This window comes from Tupaia chinensis, unplaced genomic scaffold, assembly GCF_000334495.1.
Source record: "Tupaia chinensis unplaced genomic scaffold, TupChi_1.0 Scaffold143687_1, whole genome shotgun sequence".
NCBI classification, from domain to species: Eukaryota; Metazoa; Chordata; class Mammalia; order Scandentia; family Tupaiidae; genus Tupaia; species Tupaia belangeri.
This window is the reverse complement of record NW_006203535.1, coordinates 746,388-763,740: the sequence shown is the minus strand read 5'-3', so window position 1 is coordinate 763,740 and position 17,353 is coordinate 746,388. Positions and strand designations below refer to the sequence as shown.

Genomic DNA, 17,353 nt, shown 5'->3' with positions numbered 1-17,353 from the left:
CAGTGGCTTAAACTCACGCTGGGCGCATATGCGTGCGTGCCCAAGATCCTGAGGGGAGAATGGAGGAGAAGGGATTGCGGCCATCCCCCCTGGGTAGTGATTTCTCGCTTTCTTTCTCTCTGTCTCTCTCTCTGTTTGGCAAGCACATGCACCCTATAGCAAACACCTCTAAAAAAATAGATAATACCCCATTTCTTTGTTCCATTAATGCTTTGCCTCTCTATTTTTCTCCTTAATGTCTTTCCTCAGACTCTACTCCTTCACTCACCCTTTTCCAAGACTACATGTGGTATTCACAACCATTTTCTGTGTTTCTATACCCTTTAGTCATTCAGTTTTGGTAACAGAGTGTGGACACTTGGTATATATTAAGTGGGGACATACCATGTCTCTCCTTCATAGCCTGGCTTGCTTCACTGAGCAGTAAATTTCCCATATTTATCTACTTTCTATATGGAATACTACTCAGCCATAAAAAAACAAGATCCTGGCTTTTGACAGAAAGGTCTATTAGATTTCTTTTGAGAATCACTAAACAAACTTTGTACTAGTCATGTGTGTACAATACAGTGTGTTATACTCCAGAAAGGTTTTGTGATTATACCACAGTTGGTTTAGTGTTATAAAAGATGTATATACCAATTGTACCTTAGTTTAGTTTTCTTTTTTCTTATTTTTTTTTAGAGATTTTTGCTATTTGTCAGAAACACTGAGAGTGACAGAGAGAGAGAATGTAGAAATCACCCACTAGGGATTGCAATCCCTTTTCATATATTCTCTTGGGATTTTGGGTATTCATGACATGGGCCTGGCATGAGTTTCATGCCTCTGGGTTCAGGACTCAAACTGTGGTTGGCCATGTGGGAGTCCAGCACTCCCACCACTATGCTACTTGCTGGACTTTGAATGCCAGAATACTGTTTTGTTTGTTTGTTTGTTTGTTTGTTTTTAGCATAATAGATTAAGGAAATATAGCTGTGGAGACAGAGAAAGAGAATGGAAAATTACTGTACTTATACAGAAAACAGACATTGACATTTAATTATAATATCTGCTGCATCTAAGGTCCTCTTTGACGTGCCACTTCAGTGCCCTGGATGGTAAACTAAAAACCTCAGATATTAAATGCTTTTATCAAAAATATTGACTGCATTATCCTGGAAACATTTGCTGTTATTGTTTAATTGATTTGATTTCTATTTCTTTGTTTATTTTAGAAGATGAATGCAGAAAAATTTACTGAAGAAAATCAAAAGAAGCAGCTAGCTAAACTGAAAAAAAGGGAGGAAAAAAGGTGGAATAACTTGTCCTTGTCTATTGACAAAGAAATTAAAGTGAATCTGAACTCTGGATTGAGAAGATTAGAAGATTTTCTCCAAGCATGTCCTGTTAAATCTGTAAAATTTATAGCAGAAATGGTGGGATTGGAAGCCTGTTTCAAAGTATGGCTGAAATACTGTCTAGAATCAGGTATATAAGCATCTAAAAGTTATATGTAGCTACTGATTATTCTGTTATTTAGTGAATTTGGGAACTCTTTATGAAGTCTAAAGAATGAGGATTTTCTTTTGTTCGAATCAGTAATAATGACATAGTTATTTATGTACATGATAGGTATTGGTGGATAGATTAAATTTAAATTTAAGTTTAACAAACAGTTCTTCAGAGCCTGCCGTAGACTGAGTATATCTATCTATCTATCTATCTATCTATCTATCTATCTATCTATCATCTATCATCTCTATCTCTATATATCAATATATAATTTAATTATTACAATTATTTGAGATAGGGCCCTGTACATGATAGTACACATAACACATTGAGGTTGTAGGAGAACAAATTAAGTGTCAGTGACGGAGCAATAACTTTAATATAACTCTTAGTCCAATGTATATGCTCAAGTTAAAATATTTAGTAGACGGAGGTACAAATAAATGTTGTGGATGAGGACCAAAGAATGTGCATTATTTCTCTCTTAATTGTAACCACAGAGAAGTAAATATTAGGAGAATTCAATGTGAAATGGATATCTTTTCATTAAATATCAGGTTAGACCAAATTTGGTATTAGTCCTATACCTACTGCCATTATTGTTTCATTTTGCAAGGATTTTGTAAGAATTATGTTGTTGAATCCATATAAAAATGAAATTAGATGAAACCCTTTGTTAGTATCCTCTCTGTACATATAAAAGAAATAGATTTAGGGGTAACTTTTCATGCTCCTAAATCAATCACAATCAAGTTAAATTTGAATTTCAGGTAAACAATGAATTTTTAAACCTAAGTATGTGTTACACAATGTTTGTCTCAAACTGGGCGTCCTGTATTTATACCTGCTAAATTTGGCAACCCTTTTCAAACTTAAGAACCCACCCTCTTAATTGTTAAATGTAATCATGCTCATTATGAGTTCCTGTATCATTATGAGTGATTTATATAAATGGGCTGTTGTAATAAAGCTGAATGATCTTTGGGGGTTTTGGTGTTAGTATCATGCCTCAATTAAGTTGTACATGCACGTGTTTTACTTCAACAGAAGCAGAGCCCAAAGACCTAAGCATAGTAATTCAGTTGATGAAAAGGATTCACATAATCCATGAAAAATATTCAGAATTCTTAGAAAATACACACAGACAAAAATTAGCCAAATATCTGAAATACATTGGATTTGACAACCTGGCACACTCATTATGTTCTCAGGTAAATAATCTAGAAAATGTTGCATGATATTCCCAGTATGTGTGTGTGTGTGTGTGTGTGTGTGTGTGTGTGTGTGAGAATGTGAGTTTTATGGAATGTATTTAGAGTAAATGTACATCTGATTAATAGTTAATTGTTAGCTATACATTAGTCTGTATAAGAATTGGTTTAATATTGTTTATACGTGTATATTTATCTTGAATTAACTTGTATTTCTTTTTAGGAAAAATATGCTTATAAATAATATGTTTTGAATATTTTCACATATATTGACTCCTTTACATTTTCTTTTTGTCATCAATTCTTCTGAAGAATCTGTTTGAAGAGAAAATATTTTTTGAATGCAAAATATCTAAGTAGTGGCTTGAAATCCATGAAGATATTGCATGTATAAATGGACGCTATACTTGTGCTACTGCTTGGGCTTACTTAATATGGGAGTCCTTTTATCAATATAATAGGTGGAATGGGGAGAGAGATATCAATGAATTAACTTGAGATGACATTTCAGAAAATGGAGGCATAACTAGCTTCCATTCCACTTCTGAACTAATCCTTCCTTTTGTGGCTTTATATCATTTAATACTGACCTACTACAGGAATCCAGACTTTTTTAGGTTAACATTCCTGAAGAATATTAGCAGAGCCCATGAATCCTTCCTCACTATGTCTTACTCTGCTAGACTTAGGTGACCTTGGCAATTCTGTATGTCCATGTGGAGAGTCTGAGCTTTCCCAGAGAGCTTTTGTTCTAGCCTCATATGTCAACAGCATGGATGAAGTCCCACTTCTTGCTGTCCAATTGCCATAACTAAAATTCTACTTTCCTATTTCTCAAGACTTATATAACAAGATTAACATATTTAGCAAGACTGGTTTTTTTAGTTTTTATTTGTTTTTCATTTTACTTTATACATTCAGTCACTGTGTTTCACCACAGCTTGTAAAGAATTCTCTCAACATAGTACACTACACACAAATCCAGTTAAAGATGTTATCATACATGCTGTCATCAATAAACTGTTCTCCATTTCTGTGTCACTTAAATGTCTTTTTTATTTTTCTCCTTGATTAACTACTCCACCGCCCTACTCCAGCTCCCACCCTCCTCTCACACTGTCTCCAGTATTCACAACATTCTCCATCATTTATATTGAGACATAAAGTATCTCTCTTTCATAGTCTGACTTGCTTCACTCAGCAGTAAATCTTCCATATTTTATTTGTCCACTTTGTATGAAGTGCAAGGTTTGTTTTGTTTTGTTTTGTTTTTGTGACTGAGTAGTATTCCATAGTGTATATATGGAATATATATATATGTATATATGCCACACTTTTTCAATCTATTCATCTGTTTGTGGAAATTGAGGTTGGTTCCATGTTTCAGCAATTGTGAACAACACTGCAATAAGCATGGATGTGCATGCACTTTTTGGCAGTGTTTTCCTGGCCTTTGGGTAGATACCCAGGAGTGGAATTGCTGGATCTTATAATACTTCTACAAGTAAGTTTTTTAGTGAGCTCCATATTGTTCTCCACAATGACCATACTAATTTATATTCCCCCCCAACAGTATAGGAGAGTTCCCTTTTCTTCACAGTCTTTCCAGCACTTATCACTGACTTTATTGTTGCATGACTTAAACTACTACTATAGTTTCATTTTCTTTTCTGTATATATGCCACACTTTTTCAATCTATTCATCTGTTTGTGGAAATTGAGGTTGGTTCCATGTTTCAGCAATTGTGAACAACACTGCAATAAGCATGGATGTGCATGCACTTTTTGGCAGTGTTTTCCTGGCCTTTGGGTAGATACCCAGGAGTGGAATTGCTGGATCTTATAATACTTCTACAAGTAAGTTTTTTAGTGAGCTCCATATTGCTGGATCTTATAATACTTCTACAAGTAAGTTTTTTAGTGAGCTCCATATTGTTCTCCACAATGACCATACTAATTTATATTCCCCCCCAACAGTATAGGAGAGTTCCCTTTTCTTCACAGTCTTTCCAGCACTTATCACTGACTTTATTGTTGCATAACTTAAACTACTACTATAGTTTCATTTTCTTTTCCGTAAGTAAGTAAATAGAGAAAAAAATGCTAACTGTTAAAACACTTTAATTATGTTTCTGGCAATTTTTAAATGGAAGTTTTTCCTGTTTCAAGCCCTCAATGTTTCAAGATATTGAAACATTTGTGGTAGATTCTCAACTAGAACATGTAAATTTTTACTTCCAATGATTTGCTTGTATTAGCATAATCAAGATGGATCAGACCTTCAAGAATGGAGGCTAAGTCAAATATGGTAATTTCTCGTGATGGTACATTCCTTATGTTGTTTATTATTGGATAGACTTCTTTGGGTAAAATAATTTGATTTGTAAGGTAATATATTTATTACATAGATCCTTATAAGAATATTTTCTTTACCAATGATTTTTTTTCTTTTTTTAAGACTAAAAATATTTCTTAATAGAAATGCAATTTTTAGTTTGTATGTGTGTATATTTGTGTGTATATTTATGTATAAATGGATTGTTCATGCTTAATGATTACTAAAGTTTACACTGAATTGTAATTAAAAGATTAATTTCATATTACATTTTCATAATTTTCAGTGGAACATGGTATTGGCATATAGAACAGTATTTTAAAATTATAGTAAAGATATACTATTTATGTTCCATACATACATCACAATAGTGATATATTAGAACAAAATTTTTGCCCTCCTTTGTTTACTTTTAAATTGGTTTATACAATTTTAGGATTTGTAGAATATTGAAAGAAACATGAAATTATAATCTTGTTAAAGCAAAGCAAATTATAACATGATTGATAATAAATTTTCCATGCTGACCTTAAAAGTTGTAAACTAGTATGAAAGCTTACTATATAATGCTTATTTTAGGTGAAGAAATCAGATATAGAGAAAGAAATTTCTAAATATTCAGTTCACATGGGAGCAGCACGGTTTCAGTTAACACACATGGGCCCACACTTACTTCGAGAAGAAAGGAGTGATCCAGATCCCAGGGTGCAGAATTTTATACCAGACACATGGCAGGTATTTATCTGAAAGATCCGCATCTTGGAAGGCACAGAAACTGTCAAAGCAGTTGGTTGGGATTTCACTATGTGCAAATAATTGTGGAAGTGCATAAACCATTACAGAATGCAACATAATGGCAATGAAAGACAATCATGCCTTGACGTAACATGTAGAGTAACACAGCAAAGAGTAGAATGAACTAAAAGATTATTGGTTTTATTAAATGAGCCAGCACCAATGGTGCTCCACAATGGTACTCCACAATGATGAAACCATGTGGGAAGGTGTCAGTTTTGCATCTTGAAGTCTCTCTGTGAACACTGAGAATGAGTGTGCCCATTATCCTGACTGGCTACGGCTTGAGGTAGGATCATGGAGGGAATACCTTTGTTCAATGTGCCTCCTTTTCCCTCTCTATTGCTGCCTCCTCTAGTGAAATAAAAAATTAATAAATAAACTATAAATGGTAGGGATTGGGTTAAAAAGAAGGTTCTCCATATATCCACTTAATTTTATATTTAAAATATAGTGTCTAATGTCTAATGCTACATATTCAGCACAAGTTTACTGTTTTCTGTTTGTTTGTTTTGCCTGTTTTTTTTTTTTTCAAAGTAGAGGTATTTTTAGATTGTTCAGATGTTAAACAGGCCCCAACTGCCATGTGTAGCAGTAACACACATGCCCAGCAAGGTTGGAAACTGTGTGCCTGCCTGTGGGTTCAGATCTCTAGGTCAGCTTGAAAACACATTGAGTGCATGGAACCGAGAACTGAGAAGCTGGAGGGCTGGAGGAGGGATTTTGGTATGGCACGACCCTGTCAAGTGTGGTCCTTCTCTCTCTTTTTGTCTCTCTCTCATGCATGGGTGCTGTCATAAAAAAAAGAGCATATCATAAATAGTAGAGTCATTCATAATGTATTATGATATATCATAAATGCAAGGGATCTTCTAAAAATTCATGGAAACTACATATTATAAAAAAAATTATGCTGGGGACCAACAGTTAGCGTAATGGCTATGTTGCTAAACTCCCATGTAGCCGACCATGGTTCGAGTCCCGGACCCAGTGGTTTAAACTCACGCTAGGCACGTGTGTGTGCATGCCCAAGATCCTGAGAGGAGAATGGAGAAGGGATTGTGGCATGGCCATCCCCCCAGTGGGTGATTTCTCCCTTTCTATCTCTCTGTCTTTCTGGCGAGTACACGCTCCCTATAGCAAAAACCTCTCAAAAAAAATTATGGATGGGTTTTCAAAAATTTTGGCACCAAAAATTGATTTGTTCTTTAATTTCATTTTCCCCACAAACTTCTTTGAGGGCCCTTCATTTATAATACATTGTATATATGCATATGTGTTTGGAAAAAAAAAAACCTTCTTTTCTATACTTACATAGTTCAATGAATCTTAATTTATGAACCAAAAAATGTAAATATAAAGAACAACAGATTTTAGTATTGAAGGTCAGCATAAGGTTCCAAATTAAATTAAAGCTAAAAAATGTAGAGAGCTGGTTTGCAGGCCACCCTGGTCACAAGCACCTTGATTATTAGGCCATCTTTCTTCTTCTCCTCCTCCTCCTCCTCCTCCTCCTCCTCCTTTTGAGAGCAAGAGGGAGAGAAAGAGAGAGAGAGGGATTTTTGACAGAGTCTCACCATGTCACCACCCTCCCACCCCTGCCTCCCAAGCTAAGACTACCAGCACACATCACTACACCCAGCCTGGATGGAAGGAGAACCAATCCTGAACCACCCATGCAGTGTCTCCCTCCTACTTGCACCACTGTGACAAGATCTTATTAGAGCATTTTTAATACAACCTTAAGAAAGAGTTTTATACAGAAGGTGGGGTGCGATTTGAAGTATTTGCAACTCACAAAAAAATGGCAATATTCTAAAGTTACTGTGAACTTGAACCTTTGTGTTTATCAGAAGGGACTGTGAATACTAATTAGTCCTAGATATACTGGAAGGTAAATTAAAATTCGACATTAAACATGCATTTTAAAATATTTGTATTCTTTTTTAGAGGGAACTCCTTGATGTTGTAGATAATAATGAGTCTGCGGTGATTGTTGCTCCAACTTCGTCAGGGAAAACCTATGCGTCTTACTACTGCATGGAGAAGATCTTGAGAGAGAGCGATGAAGGGGTGGTTGTATATGTTGCCCCAACAAAGGTATGTGGCTGTATGGCACCAGGTAATCATGAGGGATGGCCATGCCTCGATCCCATCTCCATTTTTTCCTCCTTTGTGGAGTAACACGTGATTACTATAAGCTCTATAGTCTTTTTCCTTTAGAGTGACCTATTTAAAATAAGGTGTAGTGGCCCCTGGCTAAGTCAGAAACTTTTTCATCTGAAAAGAGGCATGGGGCCTTGTTTCTCTAGGGTAGCACTTGATTGTCAGATGAAGTGGCACTGGGGAGTTCTCACTTCTGTCACATCACCCTGTCCTTTAACTTTACAAGTGAAAACTCTGAAGCTTAGTGAAGTTAAGCATGTGCTTGTTATTGCACAACTGACTATATATAAATTATATGCAAACATATATATATATAATTTTCCTAACAGCAGAAGCCTACATATTTTCACGTATTCAATTCACTTTTGTTAACTCTACAAATTCCCATCTTGATCTTAAAAGTTTTAAAATTCATTTTGCTCCCTTTACTGAATAGTAAACTCTTCTTTCTTTCACAGGATACTACTTTCCCTTGGGAACTTAATATTTTTTATAAATATAAATTTATATATAAATAGGTATATATGTAATCATATTTACTCTATTGCTGATTATATGTGTATATATAAATATCTATATAAGTATATATATAAATAAATATAAGTGTGTATGTATATATATATATGTACATACACACACATATAAATAAACTATAGCAGAGAGTGCATGCGCTTGCCAAAGAAAGACACAGACAGAGAGAGAGAGAGAGAGAGAAAGCAAGAAAGTAACCGCTGCATGGGAAATGGTCAACACAATCACTTCCCCTCCATTATGTCCTCCTTTGCGATTTTGAACACCCATGCACACATGCCTGATGTGTTTCTTAAGACCCCAGGTCCAGAACTTGAACCACGCAGTTGGCCATGTGGGATCCAGCTCTCTTAACTACCAGGCCTTGACTGGCCCACCAGTGATATTTTTAAATAAAGACATTGTCTAATTTTATATGTACATGCATATATATATATATATATATATATATATATATATATATATAAAATCATTGATGTGGTATACATTTTTAAAATTTGTTTCTGGCTGTCACACCAATGAACATTGTGTAAAATATTACACATAACATTAAATGAAGCCAGTGGAAGAACTTGACACAAATTATTTCATTTATTAAGAGAATTATATCAAATTGGTATTGTTTTGTTACATGCAAATTATTTGAGGGATCTGTTTACTTTAAACATGTTTGCAGTGTTATTAGTAATTATTGAATAGAAACATATTGTGTCTTTTTATGGCTTAAGGCTCTTGTAAATCAAGTGGTGGCAACTGTCTACAGTTTGTTCAAAAAGTCCCTCCCAGAAGGATTAGTGGTGTGTGGAGTTTTCACAAGAGACTACCGTCATGACACCTTGAATTGTCAGGTATGGCACAAACATACACATGTAATGAATAACACATACAATGACACTCCTGTAGACATGTCAAGGTTATAATGTGATGACAAATTAAATTTATGATTATTCTGATAAGTACATTTGTATTTTAACAGCTTATTTATGATTTTTCTTTTTTAATAATTTACTCAACTTCCAAATGATTATATTTCTTTTTTTAAAGAATTATGTTATTTAACTTTATTTATTTATTTTAATTTGAGCAGAGACAGAGTGAGAGAGAGAGTGAAAGAGAGAGGGAAAGTGAGAAAGCAAGCTGCCAGGTTTGGAACTTGGACCAAGGTGGGCCATGTGGGAGTCCAGTGCTCTTAACTACCATGCCACCTGTAGCCCCCACAAATTAGTGGGATTCATTTCATTTCTATATGAAATGAAATGATTTTCTTTTCTGAAATTTCTACCTTTTTGTTAGTGATGGATTCAAATTGTGATGGTTTTATATTCTCAATGTACTCTATGGAAAATATTTTCTTCTTTCTTTCTTTTTTCACGCTTATTGTATTTGTTTCTTCCATGAGTGAGAGGAGAGACAGGTAGGTAGCACTCCCAGCAGCAGTTGTGATCCACCCTGAGCCTTCAGCCACCCTGGATCATGTGCAACCATGTGTTCAGCATCCTCAGGAAAGTCACTGGGCTTGAACTGAGAACCTTCCCATGTGGGATTGCCCTGCAAAGCTTCCATTTTACTGCTGTGTTACCAATGGGAAAATATTTCTTGACCAAAACAACTGAATTCTGTGAAGATATCAACTTTAGCATATATAGAGATTTGCTACACAATTCGTTTTACTTTCGTGTAATAAAATGATTATTTGAATATGAAAATGTCAATATGTACATATTGTATCATAAAATTTATTAATGTTTAAAAGTTATGACTTAGGCATTTTTTTATAAAAAGTAAATCAATGACTTCCTAATTATTTTTTAACAGATATTGGTGACAGTACCTCAGTGTTTGGAAATACTCTTGCTAGCACCTCATAATCAAAAGTGGGTCAAAAGGATAAGATATGTCATATTTGATGAGGTATGCCATGGTCTATTACTGTTGTTTCAACCAAATATTTTTATGCCAATAAAAACTTTACACAGTATACATTTTAAAAGATAATATTCATATGGATAGTTATTAAAATAAATATTAACACAGTATATGAAGGGGTAGATTCTAGGTGATGGTGATGAAAAATAGATCCCGGGGGCGGGGAGCAGGTGGCACGGTGGTTAAGTTGCTGAATTCCCACATAGCTGACTACAGTTTGAATCCCAGACTCAATGGCTTGAAAATCATGTGGGGCATGTGTGTATGTGTGGCACATATGTCGAGAAGAGAATGGAGGAGAAGGGATTGCAGCATGGCTGTTCCTCCTGAGTGGTGATTTCTCACTTCCCTTTCTGTCTCTCTCTGGCAAATCTTGCACCCTATGGCACAATATATACACTATATATAATGTATCTTTAAGGAGTTGGGAATGGAATGGAAGGAAAAATTTCTAGACTATGTGATAATGACAGAAAAGAAAGTGTCCTAGAAATCACTGGACACATCAATGGCTAATTAACAAGACTTTTCTTACTGTCTTCCCCTTTTAGTAAAAGAACATGTATCAGGACCAGCAGTTAGCGTATTGGCTATGTCGCTGGACTCCCATGTAGTTGACCATGGTTCAAGTCCTGGACCCGGTGGCTTAAAACTCATGCTGGGCGCATGTGCGTGTGTGCCCAAGATCCCAAGAGGAGAATGGAGGAGAAGGGATTGTGGCATGGCCATCCCCCCTGGGGGGTGATTTCTAGCTTTCTGTCTCTCTCTCTCTTTCTGTCTGTCTGGCAAGCGCACACGCCCTATAGCAAAAACCTCTCCAAAAAAAAAAAAAGAACATGTATCTACATGTATCTGTTGAAACAATATTTTAAGAAGCAATTTCCAATTGAACTAACACCAGGTACACTGTAGGTTAAATGTAGTCATATTTATTTCTGAATTTTTTTTTTGGAGAGATTTCTGCTACAGGACATATGTGCTCTCCAGAGAGAGGGAGAGCAAAAAATCACTCCCCAGAGGAGATGACCACACCACATTCCCTTCTCCTCCATTCTCCCAGGATCCTTGGCGCACGTGCGCGCGCACACACACACACACACACACACACACACCTGGTGTGAGTCTGAACTCACCACGGTCTGCAACTCAACCACAGTTGGCCATGTGGGAGTCCAGTGATGTAACTGCTATGCCATCTATTGGTCCTGTCTATTGCTGATTTTTAAATTCCTCATAATTCTAATTTGCATTAGTTTAATAAATTCTATCAGGAGGAAAGAAAAAGCAAAATGTAAGTAAGAAAATAAAATGAGCAAACCTGACACAACCAAACAACAGAACAAGGAGACTACAAATTTAAAAATATAACTTGAGTGCTGATTTTCAGTTATTTTGTAATATATGCAGTGGAGGTTACATGTTAATCTTAAACTGCTGCTATAGGGCAGGCAGGTGGCATTGTAGTTAAGGTACTGGACTCCCATAAGGCCAACATGGTTCAAGTCTCAGACTCTGGTTTGAAACACACCGGGCACATGTACATGCATGCCCAAAATCCAAGAGAAGAATAGAGGAGAAAGGATTGCAGTATGGTCATCCCCCTGAAAGGTGATTTCTCACTGTCTCTGTCTCTCCAGTGAGTGCATGTGCCCTATAGCAAAAATCTCTCTCAAAACAAACAAACAAAAGTGCTGCTGTTGCACACTTGAAATACTTCATTTTTGTCAGTTGAAAATACCTTTAAATTTCCATCTTTTTTTTTTTTTCTGGTGCATGAGTTATTTAGAAGTATATTTCTTAATTTTTTTAGAGGTTTTTGTGCTTGCCAGAAAGACAGAGACAGAGAGACAGAAAGCGAGAAATCACCCCCCAGAGGGGATGGCCATGCCACAATTGCTTCTCCTCTCGGGATCTTGGGCACACACACATATGTGCCCAGTATGAGTTCAAGCCACTTGGTTTGGGACTTGAACGGCGGTCAACTCCATGGGAGTCCAGCGACATAGCCATTACGCCAACTTCTGATCCAATATTTCTTAATTTTTAAGCATATTTTTTTGTTTCTTTAATTGCCAGAGAGTGCATGTACTCACCAATGGAGTGTGGTAATGCCACAATCTGTTTTCCTCTATTTCTCCATCTCATCAGAATTTGGGGCATGTATGTACATATGCCTGACATTTTTTTCAAATCTATGAGTCCAGGATTCTTACTGTGGTTGGTCATGTGGTATCAAGCAACTAAGGTATAGCACTTAGCCACTATGCTATGGAGCTGGCCCTCAAGTATACTTTTAAAAAAGCTATGTTTTTTGTTATATATTTTTAGCATAGTTACACTTAGGTCAAAAATATATTCTTATTTTTTTATACTTCGAAATTCAAATTAACAGTTTTTATGTCAATGGCACTTGTTTTTGTTTGTTTGCTTTTTTAAATTTTAGAGAATGTATTTTATTTTGCTTTTTATTGGTTCACGGTTTTAAGTCTTCACCAAATATCCTTTTCATCATCTTTCATTTATCCATATGTATATATTGGGTCAGCAGATCTAGCTTTTTTTCCAGTTTCTGTTTTTTTTTTTTTTAAATAAAAGAGAGAAATGAAGAGTCATGCTAGCAAGTGACTATGAAAGCGCTGACATGTTCTTAAAAAGCATGTAAGCATATTCTACTTTTTATGCAAAGCACTATTTTAGACAACTTTGTAAGTTTGCACTATAATTTTTACTTTTTACATTGAATAGATACACAGATATAAAATTTTATATAAATAAAAATTTGCTGTAGGACACATGTGCTTGCTGGAAAGAGGGTGAGAGAGAGAGAAAGTAAGAAAGCACCTGCCCAAGAGGATGATCACCCTTCAATCCCTTCTCCTCCATTTCTTCTCTCAGGATTTTGGGCACACACACACACATACACACACATGCCTGGAGTATTTTTCAATTCAGTGGGTTCAGAACGCCAACTGCACCCTCGGCCATGTGGAATCCAGCTCTCTTAACCACCACGCCACTACTGCCGGTCTGCACGTTGAATTCTTTCACCAAATTTGCCAGTGGGTGAATGTATTACTGTATACAAGGAGAGAAGAAAAGAATAGGTTCTTGTTGCCAAGTGTTTTAATATTTTGGAAAAGATTATAACTGCTTTTATATTGATACTATTACATTGACAGGTTCACTGTCTTGGTGGAGAAATTGGAGCTGAAGTTTGGGAACATCTTCTTGTTATGATTCGATGTCCCTTTTTGGCACTTTCTGCTACTATCAGTAATCCTGAGCATCTCACTGAGTAAGCCTGATTTTTACATTTTACATGTAATTATTTTCATTATTATTGCTATTAATAAACAGGTAACTCTACCAAGTCATGGGTTACTTAAAATCATCTCTAAAACAAAACTAAACACTGCTTCACATAAGACTTACTTTCTTTGAATTTAGTTATATTTAACTGTAAAGCAATGCCCCTCATCCTTTTTTTTTTCAATTAGCCTGGTTTTTTGAGAATTTTTTGTGAGAGGCACTTAATTTTTCTATATACAGTTTGATGATTAGATTCTCAGAAAACACACAGGCAGTTTAGAACCACCCTTTAAATATGCTATGTGCATTACTTTCTTAGGCAAAACACAAAGAGATGTTTTCAAAATGGGTCAATACATATAAGTAATGGGTATAACTACTAAATGTTTTCAATGAATTTCATAGGGAACCTTAAAGTATCAGTTTGAGTTAATTATGAAAATTTAACAACAGATTAAAGTATGTATATAGAAATATAATTTTAATATAATCAAAATTCTGAAAACATTTAATTATCTTAAAATTACTTTTTAATTTTTTTAAAAATTGTGTTGTTTTCCTGTGGCAGTAATATCTTTCTTTGTTTTTATAACTAGGTGGTTGGCATCAATTAAAAGCTATTGGCAACAAGTTGAAAGCACAATGGAAAATTCTGATCCATGCCAAAATGTCTTGAAAGGGTCAAAGGAACAACAAAGAAAAAGAATAGAAAAACCATCATACAGAGTTAGATTGGGTATGAATATGTTTTTAAAAGGATTTATTTATTTATTTTACTTAATTTTATTTGTTGTTATTATTTATTTTTAACTTTGCCACACAGAGACAGAGAGAGAGAGAAAGGGAAAGTGAGAAAGGAAGCTGCCAGGTCCAGCACTTGAACCACGGTTGCCTATGTGAGAGTCCAGCACCTTAACCACCATGCCACCTGCCAGTCCGGGTATGAATATCTTATCATGGAAGAAAGAAGTCCAGAATTTTTTTTTCTTAAATTTCTTATAGGTACTTGTGCTCACCAGAGTGAGAGAGAAAGGGAAAGTGAGAACACACTCCCTGGGAAATGGCCATGCTACAATACATTCTTCTCTCAGGATTTTGGGCAGGAGCATGTATGTACCTGGTGTATTTTTCAAGCTCCCAGGTCCAGGATTAGAACTACACAGTTGGCTATGTGGGATCCAGCCACCTTAACCATGATACCACCAGATAGCACAGCCCGTAATTATTGTCCTCATTCTTTGAAATTATGCTGGATGTGTCTGTGTTCATGTCCAAAGTCCCAACAGGATAGGAAAATGGAGAAGAGGTTGCAGCATGACCACACCCTGTTGGTGACAGTGGGGCAAGGATGGGGGATGCTTTCTTTCTCTTTTGGTCTCTAGCAAGCACAGGCATACTACCAAATTAAAAAAAAAAAGACATATATTCTTTCTGTTAATTGGTAATATACTTCTCAAAAATAAGGAAAATGAGACCAGCAGATGGTGTGGTGGTTAAGGTGCTAAATGTGGTTTGAGTCCTGCACCCGGCAGCTTGAAAATCACTCTAGGTGCTTGTGCCTGTGTGCCCCCAAATCCCAGAGGACAGAGAAGAAGGGATTGCAGTGTGGTCCTCAACCTTGAGGAGTGATCTCTCACTTCTCTCTGTCTCTTCAGTAAGCACATATGTCTGATGGCAAAAATTTTGAAAAAAGGAAAATATATAATACTAAGTTTAATAATAGTATTAATACCTGCTGTTCCTAATTAATTAAATGTCCCTGTGTGCCCCCAAATCCCAGAGGACAGAGAAGAAGGGATTGCAGTGTGGTCCTCAACCTTGAGGAGTGATCTCTCACTTCTCTCTGTCTCTTCAGTAAGCACATATGTCTGATGGCAAAAATTTTGAAAAAAGGAAAATATATAATACTAAGTTTAATAATAGTATTAATACCTGCTGTTCCTAATTAATTATATGTCTATCTATAGCTAGATAGATAGATATAGATATATATTTATATATCTATATATCTATATTCATTCTATGCTCCATTATACAAAAGCATTTCTTATGAGATTATATAGAAAATAAGTTCAAAAATCGTAATTAAACACTAGGAAGTGAAAAACAATGATAAATTATAATTGGAAATCAACACCTAGAAGAACACTAAGGCATCAATTGGCAGGAAAGTTATCTTTTTTTTTTTTTTAAAAGATTTTTTCTTTAGGGTATGGGTGCTCCATTTTGCTATAGGATATGTGTGCTCACTGGGAAGACAGAGAGGGAGACAGAGAGATAGAAAGTGAGAAATCACCACCTGGGGGGATGGCCACACCACAATTCCTTCTTCATTCTTCTCTTGGGATTTTGGGTACACATCCACATACTCCCAGCTTCAGTTTTAAGCCTCCAGGTCTGGGACTCAAACTGTGGTCAACTATGTGGGAATCCAACAACATGACATTATGCCATCTGCTGGTCCCAGGACAGATATCCTGAGTTTTCATCAAAGGTCCTTCACACTTCACAGCACTGTTTCTGGTGTTTTATTGACAATGAGCTCATGTATACACTTTCCAAAGCCTGCCTATATTTATGAAATACAAATTATATCATTGCTTTGAAAGATAAAAAGATCTTAATCATTGTAATCCTGTATTTACAGTATTGCACAAAGAGCGATACAATGATATAGAGAAGTATGTGTGTTTCTTAAAGGATAATGACTTTATCATGGAACACTATCACCCATGTGCTGCTCTTACAGTCAACCATGTAAGTATAAACTACTTTGGAAGATGGAGAAGTAATCAAGTTGTTAAAAAAAAAGAATGTGATATAAAATTCATTATTTTGCATTTCGTGTTTTTTAGATAAAGAAATATGGAATTCCCTCAGACCTTGCTCTATCTCCTCGGGAAAGCATACTGCTTTATGATGCTATGGTACACATTTGGCCGGAATGGTCAAGAATGCAGGTGAGTGTGTGTGTGCATGCGTGCATGCACATGTGTGTATCTTATGGGTGATGTCTCTAGTCCTGTGACTATAGCAGTGCATCCACAATGAGCAAATTGGGTCAGCTCCATGGCCTGTTGGTTAAGGAAGCTAGATCCCACATGGTTGACTGTGTGTTTGAATCCCAGTTTGAACAGCTTGATAAACACACCAGGTGCACATGAATGAGTGCCTACAGTTCCAACAGAATAGAAAAATGGGTATGTGCATGTGCATGACCACATTCCATTGGTGGATGCTTTCTCTCTGTTTCCACATCTCTCTGATAAGTGCATGCACCTTCTGGAAAAATAAAAAAGCAAATTGATGAAGTTCATTCTAGTTTAGATAACCGCAGTGTATTTGATTTGTGAAGAGCATAAATTCCAGATTTTCAGTTCTCTAGAATTGAGAAGATTAGTTACATTTTCTGAATATTCATTTTCCCCATAACAAAATGAAATATTATTGATCACTTTGCAGAGCTGTTATAAAGATGAATAATTGGGTCATCATAAAAGTCATGACCTTTTTTTCTATGCAAAAATGTATCATGACTGGGGCCAGTACGTAGCATGGGGGTTAAGGCTCTGGACATTCCCACATT

The 17,353-nt window shown here is 35.8% G+C and overlaps 1 protein-coding gene across 3 annotated transcripts in view; it reads left to right on the top strand.

The window, feature by feature from the left end:
• The window catches only part of LOC102498463 (putative ATP-dependent RNA helicase DDX60), an 83,784-nt gene that overhangs the window by 26,867 nt on the left and 39,564 nt on the right, over positions 1-17,353 (top strand). For all 3 annotated transcript variants that reach the window (XM_027766787.1, XM_027766786.1, XM_027766788.1), the window contains 10 exons: positions 1,218-1,470; positions 2,542-2,705; positions 5,620-5,775; positions 7,786-7,935; positions 9,261-9,380; positions 10,348-10,443; positions 13,638-13,753; positions 14,364-14,503; positions 16,415-16,524; positions 16,623-16,727. In XM_027766787.1, the coding sequence (XP_027622588.1) occupies positions 1,218-1,470; positions 2,542-2,705; positions 5,620-5,775; positions 7,786-7,935; positions 9,261-9,380; positions 10,348-10,443; positions 13,638-13,753; positions 14,364-14,503; positions 16,415-16,524; positions 16,623-16,727 (1,410 nt within the window). The remainder of the gene's footprint in view (positions 1-1,217; positions 1,471-2,541; positions 2,706-5,619; positions 5,776-7,785; positions 7,936-9,260; positions 9,381-10,347; positions 10,444-13,637; positions 13,754-14,363; positions 14,504-16,414; positions 16,525-16,622; positions 16,728-17,353) is intronic.